Here is an 18775-nt window from a genome sequence, read left to right as displayed (position 1 = left end):
CTTGATTTCACTTTGAGATTTTTCATCATTAGTGTATAAGAATGCCAGAGATTTCTGTGCATTAATTTTGTATCCTGCTACTTTACCAAATTCATTGATTAGCTCTAGTAGTTTTCTGGTAGCATCTTTCAGATTCTCTATGTATAGTATCATGTCATCTGCAAACAGTGACAGCTTTACTTCTTTTCCAATTTGGATTCCTTTTATTTCCTTTTCTTCTCTGATTGCTGTGGCTAAAACTTCCAAAACTATGTTGAATAAGAGTGGTGAGAGTGGGCAGCCTTGTCTTGTTCCTGATCTTAGTGGAAATGGTTTCACTTTTTCACCATTGAGGACGATGTTGGCTGTGGTTTTGTCATATATGGCCTTTATTATGTTGAGGAAAGTTCCCTCTATGCCTACTTTCTGCAGGGTTTTTATCATAAATGGGTGTTGAATTTTTTCGAAAGGTTTCTCTGCATGTATTGAGATGATCATATGGTTTTTCTCCTTCAATTTGTTAATATGGTGTATCACGTTGATTGATTTGTGTATACTGAAGAATCCTTGCAGTCCTGGAATAAACCCCACTTGATCATGGTGTATGATCCTTTTAATGTGCTGTTGGATTCTGTTTGCCAGTATTTTGTTGAGGATTTTTGCATCTACGTTCATCAGTGATATTGGCCTGTAGTTTTCTTTCTTTTTGACATCCTTGTCTGGTTTTGGTATCAGGTTGATGGTGGCCTCGTAGAATGAGTTTGGGAGTGTTCCTTCCTCTGCTATATTTTGGAAGAGTTTCAGAAGGATAGGTGTTAGCTCTTCTCTAAATGTTTGATAGAATTCACCTGTGAAGCCATCTGGTCCTGGGCTTTTGTTTGTTGGAAGATTTTTTATCACAGTTTCAATTTCAGTGCTTGTGATTGGTCTGTTCATATTTTCTATTTCTTCCTGATTCAGTCTTGGCAGGTTGTGCATTTCTAAGAATTTGTCCATTTCTTCCAGGTTGTCCATTTTATTGGCATAGAGTTGCTTGTAGTCATCTCTCAAGATCTTTTGTATTTCTGCAGTGTCAGTTGTTACTTCTCCTTTTTCATTTCTAATTCTATTGATTTGAGTCTTCTCCCTTTTTTCTTGATGAGTCTGGCTAATGGTTTATCAATTTTGTTTATCTTCTCAAAGAACCAGCTTTTAGTTTTATTGATCTTTGCTATCGTTTCCTTCATTTCTTTTTCATTTATTTCTGATCTGATTTTTACGATTTCTTTCCTTCTGCTAACTTTGGGGGTTTTTTGTTCTTCTTTCTCTAATTGCTTTAGGTGCAAGGTTAGGTTGTTTATTCGAGATGTTTCCTGTTTCTTAAGGTAGGATTGTATTGCTATAAACTTCCCTCTTAGAACTGCTTTTGCTGCATCCCATAGGTTTTGGGTCATCGTGTCTCCATTGTCATTTGTTTCTAGGTATTTCTTTATTTCCTCTTTGATTTCTTCAGTGATCACTTCGTTATTAAGTAGTGTATTGTTTAGCCTCCATGTGTTTGTATTTTTTACAGATCTTTTCCTATAATTGATATCTAGTCTCATATCATTGTGGTCGGAAAAGATACTTGATACAATTTCAATTTTCTTAAATTTACAAGGCTTGATTTGTGACCCAAGATACGATCTATCCTGGAGAATGTTCCATGAGCACTTGAGAAAAATGTGTATTCTGTTGTTTTTGGATGAAATGTCCTATAAATATCAATTAAGTCCATGTTGTTTAATGTATCATTTAAAGCTTGTGTTTCCTTATTTATTTTCATTTTGGATGATCTGTCCATTGGTGAAAGTGGGGTGTTAAAGTCGCCTACTATGAATGTGTTACTGTCGATTTCCCCTTTTATGGCTGTTAGTATTTGCCTTATGTATTGAGGTGCTCCTATGTTGGGTGCATAAATATTTACAATTGTTATATGTTCTTCTTGAATTGATCCTTTGATCATTATGTAGTGTCCTTCTTTGTCTCTTCTAGTAGTCTTTATTTTGAAGTCTATTTTGTCTGATATGAGAATTGCTACTCCAGCTTTCCTTTGGTTTCCATTTGCATGGAATATCTTTTTCCATCCCCTCACTTTCAGTCTCTATGTGTCTCTAGGTCTGAAGTGGGTCTCTTGTAGACAGCATATATATGGGTCTTGTTTTTGTATCCATTCAGCCAGTCTGTGTCTTTTGGTGGGAGCATTTAATCCATTTACATTTAAGGTAATTATCAATATGTATGTTCCTATTCCCATTGTCTTTAATTGTTTTGGGTTTGTTATTGTAGGTGTTTTCCCTCTCTTGTGTTTCTTGCCTAGGGAAGTTCCTTTAGCATTTGTTGTAAAGCTGGTTTGGTGGTGCTGAACTCTCTCAGCTTTTGCTTGTCTGTAAAGGTTTTAATTTCTCCATGAAATCTGACTGACATCCTTGCTGGGTAGAGTAATCTTGGTTGTAGGTTTTTCTTCTTCATCACTTTAAATATGTCCTGCCAGTCCCTTCTGGCTTGCAGAGTTTCTGCTGAAAGATCAGCTGTTGACCTTATGGGGATTCCCTTGTGTGTTATTTGTTGTTTTTCCCTTGCTGCTTTTAATATGTTTTCTTTGTATTTAATTTTTGAGAGTTTGATTAATATGTGTCTTGGCGTGTTTCTCCTTGGATTTATCCTGTATCGGACTCTCTGTGCTTCCTGGACTTGATTAACTATTTCCTTTCCCATATTAGGGAAGTTTCCAACTATAATCTCTTCAAATATTTTCTCAGTCCCTTTCTTTTTCTCTTCTTCTTCTGGAACCCCTATAATTCAAATGTTGGTGCGTTTAATGTTGTCCCAGAGGTCTCTGAGACTGTCCTCAGTTCTTTTCATTCTTTTTTCTTTATTCTGCTCTGCAGTAGTTACTTCCACTATTTTGTCTTCCAGGTCACCTATCCATTCTTCTGCCTCAGTTATTCTGCTATTGATCCCATCTAGACTATTTTTAACTTCATTTATTGTGTTGTTCATCGTTGCTTGTTTCATCTTTAGTTCTTCTAGGTCCTTGTTAAATGTTTCTTGCATTTTCTCTATTCTGTTTCCAAGATTTTGGATCTTCTTTACTATCATTATTCTGAATTCTTTTTCAGGTAGACTGCCTATTTCCTCTTCATTTGTTAGGTCTGGTGGGTTTTTATCTTGCTCCTTCATCTGCTGTGTGTTTTTCTGTCTTCTCATTTTGCTTATCTTACTGTGTTTGGGGTCTCCTTTTTTCAGGCTGCAGGCTTGTAGTTCCCGTTGTTTTTGGTGTCTGTCCCCAGTGGCTAAAGTTGGTTCAGTGGGTTGTGTAGGTTTCCTGGTGGATGGGACCAGTGCCTGTGTTCTGGTGGATGAGTCTTGATCTTGTCTTTCTGGTGGGCAGGTCCACGTCTGGTGGTGTGTTTTGGGGTGTCTGTGGACTTATTATGATTTTAGGCAGCCTCTCTGCTAATGGGTGGGGCTGTGTTCCTGTCTTGCTAGTTGTTTGGCATAGGGTGTCCAGCACTGTAGCTTGCTGGTCGTTGAGTGAAGCTGGGTGTTGGTGTTGAGATGGAGATCCCTGGGAGATTTTCGCCATTTTATATTATTTGGAGCTGGGAGGTCTCTTGTCGACCAGTGTCCTGAAGTTGGCTCTCCCACCTCAGAGGCACAGCACTGACTCCTGGCTGCAGCACCAAGAGCCTTTCATCCACATGGCTCAGAACAAAAGGGAGAATAGAAAGAAAGAAAGAGAGAGAGAGAAAGAGAGAGAAAGGAAGAAAGGAAAGAAGGAAAGAGAAATAGGATAAAATAAGATAAAGTAATTAAAATAAAAATAATTAAGAAAAAAAATTTTTTAAGAAAAAAAAAAAAAAGGACGGTTAGAGCCCTAGGACAAATGGTGAAAGCAGAGCTATACAGACACAATCCACACAGAAGCATACACTCACACACTCACAAAAAGAGGAAAAGGGAAAAAAATAATAAATCTTGCTCTCAAAGTCCACCTCCTCAATTTGGGGTGATTTGTTGTCTATTCATGTATTCCACAGATGCAGGGTACATCAAGTTGATTGTGGAGCTTTAATCCGCTGCTTCTGAGGCTGCTGGGAGAGATTTCCCTTTCTCTTCTTTGTTCTCACAGCTCCTGGGGCTCAGCTTTGGATTTGGCCCCGCCTCTGCATGTAGGTCTCTGGAGGGCGTCTGTTCTTTGCTCAGATAGGACGGGGTTAAAGGAGCAGCTGCTTCGGGGATTCTGGCTCACTGAGGCCGCAGGGAGGGAGGGGTGCAGATGCGGGGTGAGCCTGCGGCAGCAGAGGCCAGCGGGACATTGCACCAGCCTGAAGCGCGCTGTGCGCTCTCCCGGGGAAGTTGTCCCTGGATCACGGGACCCTGGCAGTGGCGGGCTGCACAGCCTCCCCGGAAGGGAGGTGTGGACAGTGACCTGTGCTCGCACACAGGCTTCTTGGTGGCGGCAGCAGCAGCCTTAGCGTCCCACGCCCGTCTCTGGGGTCCGCACTGTTAGCCGTGGCTCACGCCCGTCTCTGGAGCTCCTTTAAGCAGCGCTCTTAATCTCCTCTCGTCGCGCACCAGGAAACAAAGAGGGAAGGAAAAGTCTCTTGCCTCTTCGGCAGGTCCAGACTTTCCCCCGGACTCCCTCCCAGCTAGCCGAGGCGCACTAACCCCCGGCAGGCTGTGTTCACGCCGCCAACCCCAGTCCTCTCCCTGTGATCCGACCGAAGCCGGAGCCTCAGCTCCCAGCCCCGCCCGCCCCAGCGGGTGAGCAGACAAGCCTCTCGGGCTGGTGAGTGCCGGTTGGCACCGATCCTCTGTGCAGGAATCTCTCCACTTTGCTCTCCGCACCCCTGTTGCTGAGCTCTCCTCCGCGGCTCCGAAGCTTCCCCCCTCCGCCACCCGCAGTCTCCACCTGTGAAGGGGCTCCTAGTGTGTGGAAACCTTTCCTCCTTCACAGCTCCCTCCTGCTGGTGCAGGTCCTGTCCCTATTCTTTTGTCTCTGTTTTTCTTTTGCCCTACCCAGGTACGTGGGGGGTTTCTTGCCTTTGGGGAGGTCTGAGGTCTTCTGCCAGCGTTCAGTAGGTGTTCTGTAGGAGTTGTTCCACGTGTAGATGAACTTCTGGTGTATCTGCGGGGAGGAAGGTGACCTCCGCGTCTTACTCTTCCGCCGTCTTCCCCCTCCCTCAAAATGTTTAACTTCTAAGCTTCAGTTTTCTACTGGTAGTGTTGGAGGGTCTTCTGCAGAGGCGGGGGGTGGCTGTGCCTCACCGTAAGGACAAGGACACTGGCAGCAGAAGTTCTGGGAAATCCTCCTTGGCATGAGCCCTCCCAGAGTCCGCCATTAGCTCCACCAAAGAGCCCGGCTAGACTCCAGTGTTGTTCATTCATTCTTTAATCCATTCATCCATTCATTCATTTGAAACTTAGCCGTTCTCACGGGTGTGCTGGGAATCAAATGCCCATGCTAGGCTCTCAAGACATGAAGGTGAATAAGGCATACCCTGGTTATCAATCCAGAGCTTCCTCACGCCCTCCCTACTCCAGCAAATTCTTTCATTCATCTTTTATTGATTCCTTATCGCATTTCCAAGGGGCCCTCATAGACGATTTCTCTTTCTCAGGCCCTTCTTGCACCCCAGCTCCTCTATCTCCAGAGATGACTTCACCTCTTATCTTCCCAAGATTTAGAGTTGACCAAAAATAAGCTTTTAAAATAACCCTTGCTCCCACCTCAGAGCCACTGCACCTTCTGACTTCTGTCCCTCCTTCAGGCTCAGATGCGTCCCAGGATTTTCATCTTCTTGGCAAAGTCTTCTGCTTGGCTCCTCTGACCTTGGGCAAATGTTTTATGTCTTCCTATCACACTTATCTATAAAATGGAGATAACAGTTCTTACCTCATGGGTTTGTTACAAACATTAAATGAACTTAAAACGGCCTGGCACATAGTACTCACTAAATATTAGCCATTATCATGATTATCGTTCCTCAGAGTGCCACCCTGCCATTCATCCTGTTTCCTTTCTCTTCAGCCTGGCACACGCATCCCTTTCCCTTGGCATGTGGCTTCGCGTCCCTCTCTTTGCTGCCGGTGTATCTGCCTGCCCTGCCTCTGCTCCCCCTGCTCTTGTGTCTCCAGGGCCAAGTGTCTGGCCTCTTAGGCTCCATCACTCACCTCCCAAAGGTCTCGGGCACCTCCTGCTGCTAGCATTTCTGGGTCTTCATTCTCTATGGCTTTCAACACTGTCACGTTCCAGGCATGTGGTGAGGTGCTGAGGGGCAGTTTAGATTGGGGGGGTGAACCAGGGGAGCTAGGAAAGACTGACAATCTAGAAAATAAGGAGAGGTGGGCCCCAGAGACTCCCAAGGGGCCGACTGGCAGCTTCCATGGGGATGTGGTCAGAGGGGATCTATCTCAGCTCCCTGTCCCTGGAGGAGACTTTTTAAAAAATTTTTTATTAAGTATAGTTGATAAACAGTGATGTGTTAATTTCTGCTGCACAGCAAAATGATTCAGTTATATATATATATACATTCTTTTTCATATTCTTTTCTATTATGGTCTATCACAGGGTATTGAACAGTTCCCTGTGCTATACAGTAGCTGAATATAGTTCCCTGTGCTATACAGTAGGACCTTATTGTTTTATCCATCCTATGTATAATAGTTTGCGTTTGCTAATCCCAAACTCCCAGTCCATCTCTCCCCATCTCCTCCTCCCCCTTGGCAACAAGAAGTCTGTTCTCTATGTCTGTGAGTCTATTTCTGTTTCATAGATAAATTTGTTTGTGTCATATTTTAGATTCCACACGTAAGTGATATCATATGGTATTTGTCTTTCTCTTTCTGACTTCACTTAGTATGATAATCTCTAGGTTCACCCATGTTTCTGCAAATGGCATTAGTTCATTCTTTTTTATGGCTAAGTAGTATTCCATTGTATATATGTACCACATCTTTATCCATTCATCTGTTGATGGACATTTAGGTTGTTTCCATGTCTTGGCTGTTGTGAATAGTACTGCTGTGAACATAGAGGTGCATGTGTCTTTCTGAATTATAGTTTTGTCTGGATGTATACCCAGGAGTGGAATTGCTGGATCATATGGCAACTCTATTTTTAGTTTTTTGAGGAACCTCCATACTGTTTTCCATAGTGGCTGCACCTACTTACATTCCCACCAGCAGTGTGGGAGGGTTCCCTTTTCTCCATACCCTCTCTAGCATTTGTTATTTGTAGATTTTTTAATGATGGCCATTCTGACCGGTATGAGGTGATACATCATTGTTATTTTTATTTGCATTTATCTAATAATTAGCTATGTTGAGCATCTTTTCATGTGCCTGTTGACCCTCTGTATGTCTTCTTTGGAGAAATGTCTGTCTGGGTCTTTTGCCCATTTTTTGATTGGGTTGTTTGTTTTTCTGTTATTGAGTTGTATGAGCTGTTTGTATATTTTGGAAATTAAACCCTTGTTGGTTGCATCACTTGCAAATATTTTCTCCCAGTCCATAGGTTCTCTTTTCGTTTTGTTTATGGTTTCCTTTGCTGTACAAAAGCTTGTAAGTTTGATTAGGTCCCATTTGTTTTTGCTTTTATTTCTGTTGCCTTGGGAGACTGACCTAAGAAAACATTGGTACGATTATATCAGAGAATGTTTTGCCTGTGTTCTTTTCTAAGAGTTTTATGGTGTCATGTCTTATAATTCTTTATGCCATTTTGAGTTTATTTTTGTGTATGGTGTGAGGGTGTGTTCTAACTTCATTGATTTACATCCGGCTCTCCAACTATCCCAACACTACTTGTTGAAGAGACTGGTTTTTTTTCCATATATATTCTTGCCACCCTTGTCGAAGATTAATTGACCATAGGTGTGTGAGTTTATTTCTGGGCCCTCTATTCTGTTCCATTGATCCATATGTCTGCTTTTGTGCCAGTACCATGCTGTTTTGATTACTGTAGCTTTGTAGTATTGTCTGAAGTCTGGGAGTCTTATGCCTACTGCTTTGTTCTTTTTCCTCAGGATTGCTTTGGCAATTCTGGGTCTTTTATGGTTTCATATAAATTTTAGGATTGCTTGTTCTAGTTCTGTGAAAAAAAGTCATGGGTAATTTGATAAGAATCACATTAAATCTGGAGCAGAGTGCCTTCTGGTGGCAAGGTGCACAGAATGGGGAGCCAAGTGGCTAGCTCAAGTAGGGCTTGAAGAACCCTGAGGCCAAGGTGAAGCTCTTATCGTGGCTGTTGAAATTATTGAGGGTGCCCTAGGGATGGAGCAGAGAAGACGAGGGTATGGGTGGTGGGCAGAGGTGACGAGCAGGGAGGCGAGGAGGCAGCTAGACTGATGGTGTGGCTGCAGTGCATGGTGGGGGGACAGCTCTGGAAGGGTGTGTCGGGGCAGGCAGTGTGCATCCCTGCAGTCTGGGGGAGTGGCAGCAGGATTGGCTTCTACTCGGGGAGGGAAGGTTGGAGATACTTCGTGCTGTCTGGGGTGTCATTCTGTCCTCATCAGTGTTTGTTCAGATGGGAGGCAGAGAATGGGCAGTTGCTGTCAGTAAGAGGGTTGGGAGGGCAGCATCTGGGGAGAGAAGGCCTGGAGGCCCACTGGATTGGATGGGGGCACTTCGGGCACCTGGGACACAGGGCTGGGGGATGTGGGGTTAAAGTGCACACAGTGGGCCTGCAGGTCCAGCTGGAGGTCGGTGCAGCTCCTCAGGGGGCCCCACGGCCCGCGTCAGTGTGGGGGACAGGCGGCTCGGCCACTCAGAGGTCCTCCCTGTGTCCTCGCTCCTCATCCTCCATTCCCTAAATGTCAGCACTCTCCAGAATTCTGTCCTGCCTGCTTTGCACTGTGCTTGTGACACACCTGTGTCCAGCTCCCTGCTGGGCATCTGTTCGAGACTGAACAGGGTCACTCCCCTCTGCGTCCTCCCAGCCCCGCCGTGCTGTTGGCGGCTCCGCCACCCCCGTAGTAGCCTAGGCCTGAAGCCCCTCCGAGCTCCGTCTGCCTGGCTGAACCCTGCAATGCCTCTTCCCCCATCATCTCTGTCCCTTGTGCCTCCCCCAGTTCCTCGCCATGCAGCCCTCCAGGGCCCAGCCCAGTGCCGGCACCTTAGTGCTCTAGAGCCACTTGTCAGATGGAGTGGTGATGGGTTCCCCAGCCCCACCCACCTGTTCACAGCTCTAGGACAGCAGGTGTGGGGGGAAAGCCGAGATGTCCGGCGGGGAATGGTGGGAGGGCCAGGGACGGGGACAGATGCTTTAGGGAGGGGCATCCCACCCCTCCTGAGGACACGGGGGAGCAGCTGGCGCCCTGGTGTTGCTGTGCCAGGGGAGGCCTCAGGCCCACTGAAACCACCCATAGGGCTCCAGAGCAAAGGAGGACTGGGGGCGTTCAGAAGGCTGTCCTGGAGCAGGTCAGAGCCTTGCCGACAGGGGTGTTCACGCTCCATGATTCCAATGCTCTGCCAGGTTTTAGAGTTCCACAGAGGTGGACGGATCATAGCCGGTGCTGCTTTGGTAATGAGACAGACAGTCATTCCAGACTCCCTGGAGCAGGAAGCCGTGTCGAAACAAAAACCTGCAGATGCCTGGCTGGTGGACGAGGGCTGACCCCTGAGATACCACCACACCCTGAGAAGAGCCTGGGCAGGGAGGGCGTCTGCCTTCAGTGTCTGAGCGCCCATGGTGACGGCCAGGACCACTCCTAGGGGCCTGGCGCTGGGCAGGGTCTGGTATGTGTTTGCTCCTGGAGTTCAGGATGGCCCTAAGGGGTGTCTCATCCCCACATCCCTATGTGATCGCTGAGCAAACCAAGGCCCTGAGAGGCCCAGGGGCTCACCCCGCTGGTCCCTAGCCCAGGCATCCAGGGTCCAGGCGCAGCCCCCCAGCCCCACCCCAGGACCACCACCGCTGGTGTGTTCACACCCAGGTCTCAGCTCCTTGCTGCACTGCCTGTTTCCTGAGGGCGGGGATGTTCCACTCACCTCGTTATGGGTTGGGTCTGTTAAATATCTGAGTGATCGGCGATTGATCTTCTCAGTTCAGTGTGCTCTCTGTTTTTCCTGTTCACCTCATGCAGAACTAGGAGACACGGGTGAGTGGACTTTTGGCCGATGAGGGGCCCCGTCAGTCCTACCTCTGATAACCTGTGTGACTTTGGGAACATTTCTTACCCTCTCTGACCAGCAGAGTCAGAGACCTCCCTGCTTCAGGCCTTGCCAGCAGGAAATCCTAACAAGGGTCAGCTGTGACTCTGGGTGGTAAGAAATGCCCTAGGGAAACAGGCAGTTTAAAGCTTCGCGGGGCCCACAGCCCTGGTCCACGCCCTCGCCAGTTTGATACCAAAAGACGGTGGTTCCCCTAGAGAATGAAGGGTCAGCGCCCGTCCCGCAGAACCTCAACCTCAGCCTCAGCCCGAGGCAGGATGGAGAGACAGTGCCACTGCTATGAAATCATCCCCACATCCCCTAGAACTGTCCCCTGTCACCTCACAGGACCGGGGCTTGGTGGAACACTGGGCTGCCTCTGAGCATGGCTCTTCACTCCTGGCCTTTCCTCTCTGACGACTGGAAAACAGGGTCCCTTCCAAGTCAAACAAGAGCTGATTGGGCCTGGTACACAAGCATGGGCATGAGGGAAATAGTGTTTCCTGATTCCAGTCTTTGCTGATTAGACCGTGAGCTTTCCCCGGGTAGAGGCCGGCCTCCCTTGCTCCTTAGAGACTTTGCCCTCGACTCTGAGGCACACTCGAGGGGTGAGCCACGGTGAGATGTGCCACGTGTGAGGCCGTCCTTGTGAATCCCAGACCTACAACAGGGCCTTCTCAGCCTGAGAACCTAAGGCTTGAACTCAGCCTGAGTCGGCACAGGCTTCCAGAACCTTCCTGAGGGGTGTTGTGCAGACTGCCTGGGCCCGGTGTGTGTTCCCATCTTTGCTTCTCCCCTCTTGGAAGTGAAAGTAGAAAACTGAGCCTTAGGAGCTGAGAAAGGCCAACCCAGGAGAAAAAAAATCATGAAACAGGGAGACAAAAGAGTCTGTGATTTGGGGTGGTGTGCGGGGAGGAGGAAGGGGTGACTCACAGCAACATGGGTCCTTTTCTGGAGAACGTGAGCTTTAGGTTCTCAGCCAGGGCCTCTGGTTGAGAGACTTGTTGGAGCGACCTTAGCAATGATCATCAGAGGAAAACCTGAGGGAGGAGATGGCTGTGCTTTTTCAAAACTATAATACTTCAAACACCCCTTCCTGTAAGGATGGGTTTTCCTCACTAGAACTAGTCCACTAGCTTTTAATAGTCCTTTTTATGAGTATTAATTAGGACGTATTCAATATAAAAAATTTAGAAAATGCATCACCCGTAACTAGAAGGATGTGCTTGAAGGCTCCTCACTTGTGCTTTCCCAGCAAGCCTCGTCGACTTCTGGAAGGACTCGGTATTTACAACGGACCATCTGCACGAGGCCTCGTTTTACAGTTAAGTTTACTTCTAAGGGGGAAGAAACCTTATCCCCTCTAGTGTGGGTCTCCAGGTGACCACGGGGGTGGGAACAAGACTCCACACAGGCCCAAATGAAACAATTAGGCAGCACCACAGGGCTGGGCTGTGGCCATGGAGGTTAATCTGAGAAACTTCTGGAAGCTCTCAGAATCGGATGCCTTCATTCATACAGAGGTTTCCTGGAGCCTCAGCATGTGCTACTGGCAGTGCCCTGTGAATATACATGGTCAGCCCAGGCCCCGTGAGGAAGGCAAGGGTCTGGGGTGCTGACCGCCACCCTTCAAGCCAGCAGCGGCTGCATCACCCGATGGCCTGGTCCCCAGCACCCGTGGCCTTGGCGTCTGCCAGCCAAAGTCAGAGATAATATTGAAATCCAAGTGCTGTTCCTTGGAACATTAGCCTGTGGTGGAATCTGAAGTTGTCAAAGATTCAAGGGACCTTGGATGTCTGAGGCCCTGGATCCGAGTCGGGGCCCTGCCCCTCACAACCGAGGGCCTCTGTTCCCTCTGTTAAAATGCAGGCAACAATGTCCCTGCACTGCTGGGAGAGGAGTGAGGTAGAGAATTGTAAGAAGACTTTGCAGCCCACATGTGCTGCCGCAGGTGTGTAAGTGGGGACCTCGCCCCGTTAGGCCACTCCACGTGGGATCAGAGCCCCTTACGTGAGTTCTCATCCCTTCCACGTCCCTCTATCACTCTGTACCCCAAGGCTAGCACAGCTCCTCCACAAGAACCAGCTGCCGTGGAAGCCCGAGAAACCCACCATTCCCCTAAGCAGCTGCTCTGTTTTTCTGGGTGCATCTTGGGGTAGTAGGAACCCTTTAAATAACGGCAGTAATTTTGTACTGAGAGGATCACTGGTTCATTTTCAGGCTGTGTTTCTGCTTCAGACACCCCAGGCAGCTTGCATTTCCCATTTCCTTTCCCTCCCTTGCTTCTCCTTACAAATCATAATGTACTGATGTCCCAGACCTGGTTCTTTCTGGCTCTTTGTTATAAAATGCCTCTTGTGTCTTGATTAAGCAGTGGTCCTAGGCAGCATGTTCCCAAAGAGCCACCTAGGTCATGATCTCTGCCTGGAAGATGTTCCATTACCTCTCTGCCTCTGGCCCTGCCCTCTGGAGCCCAGCAAGGTCACTCTTGTGTAGACAGGAAGATTTGGGGGCGCTTCCCTGCTGAGGTTGGTAAGGGCGTCCCGGGGCTGCCGACGGCCCCACTGCTCCCCAGCTTGCTCAAGAGTCGAGAGAAACCCTTCTGAACCTTTCTCAAACATCTGAGCACCCTCTCGTGGGTCCCTGTTCCTCACTCTCCCCCAAAACAGACCTGGCAGCGGTGGATCCAGGGCTCAGGGAAGCAGCAGGTTGTTTTCTCGGCAGTGGCAACTGTCCTGACCTCTTCCTGCCCCTGGTGCCAGATGACATCGAAGGCCACGTAGCCTGAGCTGCACTGACCTTTTCCTCAGTCCTTATCGTCACTTCATGGTTCCTGAGGCGCTGCTGTGCCAGGTGCTGAGGAGGCAGAGGCGATGGCGGTGCTGGGAGACCTCACAGACGTGACCGCCGCGCCCACACCACCAGCCCGTGCCACGTCCCCCCGCCCGTCCTCTGGGAGGGGAGGACAGAACCCTGGGGGAAGTACGGAAGGACTGGTGGGCTTGATGGAGCATGAGGTGTCCAGGGGCTCCACGAGCACCGGCTCTGCCTCTCTGCTGCCATCTTCCCCTTTCCCCGGGTCTCTCCTCTCTGGAGAATGAATCCAGTGCCTTGGCAATAGAACCCTCCCCTTAAAAAAGATAGCGGGAGGGGCTTCCCTGGTGGCGCAGTGGTTGAGAGTCCGCCTGCCGGTGCGGAGGACACGGGTTCGTGCCCTGGTCTGGGAGGATCCCATGTGCTGCAGAGCGGCTGGGCCCGTGGGCCATGGCCGCTGAGCCTGCGCGTCCGGAGCCTGTGCTCCGTGACGGGAGAGGCCACAGCAGTGAGAGGCCCGTGTACAGCAAAAAAAAAAAAAAGATAGCGGGAGAGAAAAGCCCTGTACCTAAGGTGACACATAACTTGTAGACTGAACCCAAACATTTCAAGGGATGACCAACCGTCCTGGTTTGCCTGAGACTAGGACAGTTTCTCAGGACATGGGACAGCTGGTCACCTGCTTTTGAAAATGAAAGGGTACATGACTTGCAATACTTTGATTTTCCTTATGATTTCTTCTTTGGCCAGTGGATTGTTTTAAAGGTATGTTGCTTAATTTCCAAATATTTAGAAATTTTCTCTATCTATCTAATTTCAAGTGCAGTTCCATTTTGGTTAGGGAGCATTCTTTATATGATTTTTAACTTTTGTCCATGTACTGAGACTTGTTTTGTCCTCCAGCGTATGGTCTATCTTGGTGAATGTTCCATTTGCAGGAGAAAAGAATGTGTGTTCTGCTGTTGTTGAGTAGAGAGTTCCACAGATGTCGACTAGGTCAAGTTGGTTGATAGCTTTGTTCAGATCGTCCACATCCTTTGTCTAGTTGCTCTATCAGTTACTGAGAGTGGGGTAATAAAATTTCCAACTAGAATAGTAATAAAAAAAAAAAAAAAACACCTCGCCTGGTTTGAGGGTCCCTCCTCTACCATGCCATGGTAGCCCAGTTCTATTTGGTAGAATTTTAGCTGGTTTGCAACCTGTTCCTGAAATTAACCATTTGGAAGAAATATGGTAAAATGAACTAACAGTTGTCAAACTGCATTCTAACCCTGCTATGATCCCATCACTGCAGGCTTTAGTGGCTAGAAAGATCTAGCATCTCTGTTTGCTTTGGAAGCTTATTTTTGCCAAGGTTGTTATCACCAAGTAGGCACCAGAGCTCTGTTCCACTCACAGTCCAATTATGGTGAAATTCAGACAATGAACCTGTGTATTCCACTTGTAAGAATGTCCAAATGGAATGCTTTACCCTGGCCAGGAGCAAACTCTCGGCCCCCTTGTGATATGCGAGACCTCAAGGAAGCTTTCTCTATTCCCAGACCCAGAGAAATGTGTTGAACTGGAAAATGCATCAGGGTGGCCCACCCCGGGTCAGGCCTCTTTCCCCTGCGCTGCCCACTTCACTGCACAGCTCCTCCCTGTCGTTGGTCAGGAAGCTGCTCTGTGGGAGGCCAGAGGGTGGCATTTCCAGGCCGGGGGCAGAGTTTTGGTATGCTGCACCCCCCATCCTACGGACTCTAGGGAAGAGGCGAAGCTGGTAAAACAGGCGGGATGGAGCCTGATGCAGGACACGCCCCAGCTCACTCCTGCCCTTGCCCACGACAAAGGGCCCTCCATCTTTCCTCCTTCCTCCAAGTTGAAGGCCCCTCTGCTGTGACGGCATCTCTGCAGGAATGGAGCCTGGGTCTCTCTTTGCCCCTTCCTGTGCCCATTCTGTGCAGGAACTTGCTGTTAAAGAGGCTAGAGAACAGAGTGGCTCATGCTCTAACCTTGTCACCCAAGGGAGGTTTCTGGATCTGACTTCCTGTCTCCAGATGGAAACATTTGGATAAAGGACCTAGGAGGGGCCCCTTGGCTGTAACATCCAGTGGGCTTAGAGCAGATTTCTAAATCTGCCTAGAGAGAAACTGAAATTGAGTGGACCTGCTTTCTAAAATTGCTATAATTCTACTTGGCTGTCCCATAGCCACTTTCACTTGACCCATGGGTAGACCTGAGCTGTTTCAGAAATGCTAGGCATGGGGTTTTAATGAATGAGACTTATTCTGAAGCAAAAAATGATTTTGATTCAGCCTGTGTTTAGCTCCCTATGTCTTTACCTGATCACCATTCAGAACTGTTTCCCAACTTTTCTCTCTCCTCTCCTTTTCAAGATCACAGACAAAGACAAGGGTTGGAAAGCTCCACCTAGATTGTTACTAACCTCAGAAGTGGGCGCTGGAGCCAGATGCCTGGGTTGAGTCCCTGCTTGTGCTATTTGCTGACTGTGTGACTTTGGGGAAGTCTCTGAACCTCTCTGTGCAGTTTCCTCAGGCGTGAGGTGACATATTGCCTCTGAGAACACCCGTCTCATAGGATGCAGTGCCTGGTGCTCACGAAGTCTGTACAGCTGTGACTGATGGAGATGATGATGTCATCCTGAGGGTGGTGGGAAGAACGTGAGGCTTGGACTTGGGAGACTCAGACCGGCTCTGCCTGTTGCTGGCGGTGTGGTACAGATTCTGAACCTCAGAATGTCTCAGTTCTCGCAGCTGTAAAACGAGTGAAAATGGAACCTCCCTCCTGGGTGGTTGTGAGGACCCGGGGGAACAGGACTGGCAGACTATTCCCACACACACATCAGGCTAAATCTGTTCTCTTTCCCCTTCCCAGGCACACATTCTGGCAGTTCCGTCATGAGAACCCCAAGACCCGGGTCGGGGGCCCTCCCCCTGAGGGGCTCCCCGGCTTCAACAGCGGGGTGATGCTGCTCAACCTGGAGGCCATGCGCCAGTCCCCACTGTACGGCCGCCTGCTGGAGCCAGCACAGGTGCAGCAGCTGGCCGACAAGTACCGCTTCCGGGGTCACCTCGGGGACCAGGACTTCTTCACCATGATCGGCATGGAGCACCCAGAGCTCTTCCACGTGCTGGACTGTACCTGGAACCGGCAGCTTTGCACCTGGTGGAGGGACCATGGCTACAGCGATGTCTTCGATGCCTACTTCCAGTGTGAGGGCCACGTCAGGATCTACCACGGGAACTGCAACACCCCTATCCCAGAGGCCTAGGCACCTCTCGGACAGGCCCGGGGCAGTGTCTGAACTCCTAGAGAGACACTGCAGGGACGTCCTTGTGACCAGGTGCTGCAGCTCTCCCAGCACGTGTCGCTGTCCTGAAGCCATCCAATGACGACTGGACCCTTTGCCCCCACTGGTGCTATGGACCCTCTGCCTCCAGGGGCCAGGCGTCATGAAGGACAAACACATAGACCTCCTCCGGTGGGCTAGGAAGCAAGCATTTGAAAAGAAGGAAGAAAAACAAAACGGTGCCCCTTGCCTTCAGCCCCCAAAGAATGGAAATCCTTTTAAGAACTGGGCTTTCTTAGACCAAATATAAACTTATTTTAAATCGACAGGCGAGACAGCAAACAGTACTGCTGTGGCTCCCAGTGGGCGCTAAATGCGTGAGCCGGGGTTCTAACAACCAGCCCAGGGTTTAAGCATCCAAAGGAATGCTGGCCTTCCACACGCGCATCCTAGGAGGCTGCGTGGTTAGTCTCACGAGGCTCGTGGCGCCTGGTGGAGATGTAAAGATCCCACCTCTTTGGGGAGGGCCCTCAGCAGCACCTGGGGCCCACATAAGAAAACTGGTCTCATTATTTTAACCTTCACAGCATTTACCTCCCAACTGCATCACAGAACCTCATTATCCCTTATTCATCTGATCCAGCTCCAGGTGACCAGACTCTGCTCTGAAATCAAATCTGCCATCAAAGAAGAGATTGGCCACCCGCAAGGACAGGTGATGGAATTGTCTGGATTGGGAAGACTCATTCCAAAGAGGAGCCCAGCAGTGCCCTAGTGTAACCATGCAGCTTGGAAGGGGTGTCGCTCTTAGACTTATAAGCATTCTAGTCTCTTTATTTGGAAGAATCGTCCTTGTGACTTTATTGCACCAGGTCAGACCCTATACCTTACAAGAAATTAGGCTGTCATTACTTGATTTCTGCTTTAATGAGTTCTCCTGTAAGTGAGCTACAAACACGAAGCCTCTATTGGTCCATTTTGTATCATCCGCCTGAGGTCCTTGGGGAAGAAGTGTTGTTGGATTTTCATCTTATTTCAATTTCATTTATTTTTTTCCACCATGAGTGAGAATAGCTAATAAATAATCTTTGAGAACACAATGATTTATGCTGTTTGCTCTCTGATCACAGTTTCCCGCTACCTGAAGGATCTGAATCAAGAGTGTGATCGATGTCATTCAGAGTTTCCCTCCCCACGTGATTAAGCTAATAAGTGTGCTCACAGTGGGTCTTTGGGGCCTAAGGGGGACCACGTCTGAGAAGGTTATATTGGGCTCAAAATGGAGAATCATTTCATTTCAGGTATTGACAGGCCAGTCTAATTCTGGGAGCAAAACCCACCACCGCATCCCTTCTCATCTGCTTACCCCAAGTGTCCGCCTACATCATCCCCTGATGAAACGGAACACATGTCTCTACTCTCAGCTCTGACAGAACAGGTCTGTCCTCTTAGGGACCTGATTTCCTATTTATTGCTACCAATCATTTTTTTTTTTTTTAGTGGTTTTTGAGAGATGGCCATCTTATTTATTTACTACTTTATTTATTTATTTATTGGCTGTGTTGGGTCTTTGTTGCTGCGTGCAGGCTTTCTCTGGCTGCAGTGAGTGAGGGGCTACTGTTTGTTGCAGTGCGTGGGCTTCTCACTGCGGTGGCTTCTCTTGTTGCGGAGCATGGGCTCTGGGTGCACGGGCTTCAGTAGTTGTGGCTCGCGGGATCTAGAGCACAGGCTCAGTAGTTGTGGCGCACGGGCTTAGTTGCTCCGTGGCATGTGGGACCTTCCCGGACCAGGGATTGAACCTGTGTCCCCTGCACTGGCAGGCGGATTCTTAACCACTGCGCCACCAGGGAAGTCCAATTGCTACCAATTATTGAATGTCTGCTGTGTGCCAAGCATTGTATTATGTGTGACAGTGACACACTATCACTGATACTTGTGAAAACCTCATTAAGGTAATTCAGCTTCTAAAATTTATTGTAACAAAATAAGAGATGTGGGCAGAGTCACTGTTTATCACAGCCTTTTTATAATAGAAAAAAATTGGGAGCAACAAAATGTTGAATAGGGGAGTGGATAAATAATGTGTGTTACAGCCGTATAATGGAATACTTTAGGCATTAAAAATCATACTTTTGAAAAATGCCTTGGAAAATGCTTATAATATGCTATTAAGTAACGAATGCAAAATACAATATTATATGCATAGTATGGTCCTAATTTTATTTTTTAAATTATGTATATGTGTATGTAAATATATAAAGAGACAGAGAGCCTGCCTGTTCCGCTGTATTTCATTAGTTCAACTCCTAAAAAAAACACGTGTTTCAAATACCACATTAAAAAAACCAATTATCGGGGCTTCCCTGGTGGCGCAGTGGTTGGGAGTCTGCCTGCCGATGCAGGGGACACGGGTTCGTGCCCCGGTCCGGGAAGATCCCACATGCGGCAGATCGGCTAGGCCCGTGAGCCATGGCCGCTGAGCCTGCGCGTCCGGAGCCTGTGCTCCGCAACGGGAGAGGC

The 18775-nt window shown here is 48.3% G+C and overlaps 1 protein-coding gene across 1 annotated transcript in view; it reads left to right on the top strand.

The window, feature by feature from the left end:
* The window catches only part of XXYLT1 (xyloside xylosyltransferase 1), a 198789-nt gene extending 180334 nt beyond the window's left edge, over window positions 1–18455 (top strand). The window contains exon 4 of the mRNA XM_060099322.1: window positions 15841–18455. Coding sequence (XP_059955305.1) covers window positions 15841–16237 — 397 coding nt within the window. The 3' untranslated portion in view covers window positions 16238–18455. The remainder of the gene's footprint in view (window positions 1–15840) is intronic.
* The last annotated feature ends 320 nt before the right edge of the window (window positions 18456–18775 follow it).

The sequence above is a fragment of the Mesoplodon densirostris genome, chromosome 5 (genome assembly GCF_025265405.1).
Source record: "Mesoplodon densirostris isolate mMesDen1 chromosome 5, mMesDen1 primary haplotype, whole genome shotgun sequence".
Taxonomy (NCBI): domain Eukaryota; kingdom Metazoa; phylum Chordata; class Mammalia; order Artiodactyla; family Ziphiidae; genus Mesoplodon; species Mesoplodon densirostris.
Note: the sequence above shows the minus strand (reverse complement) of the source record. Positions and strands in the feature narration are given on the sequence as shown.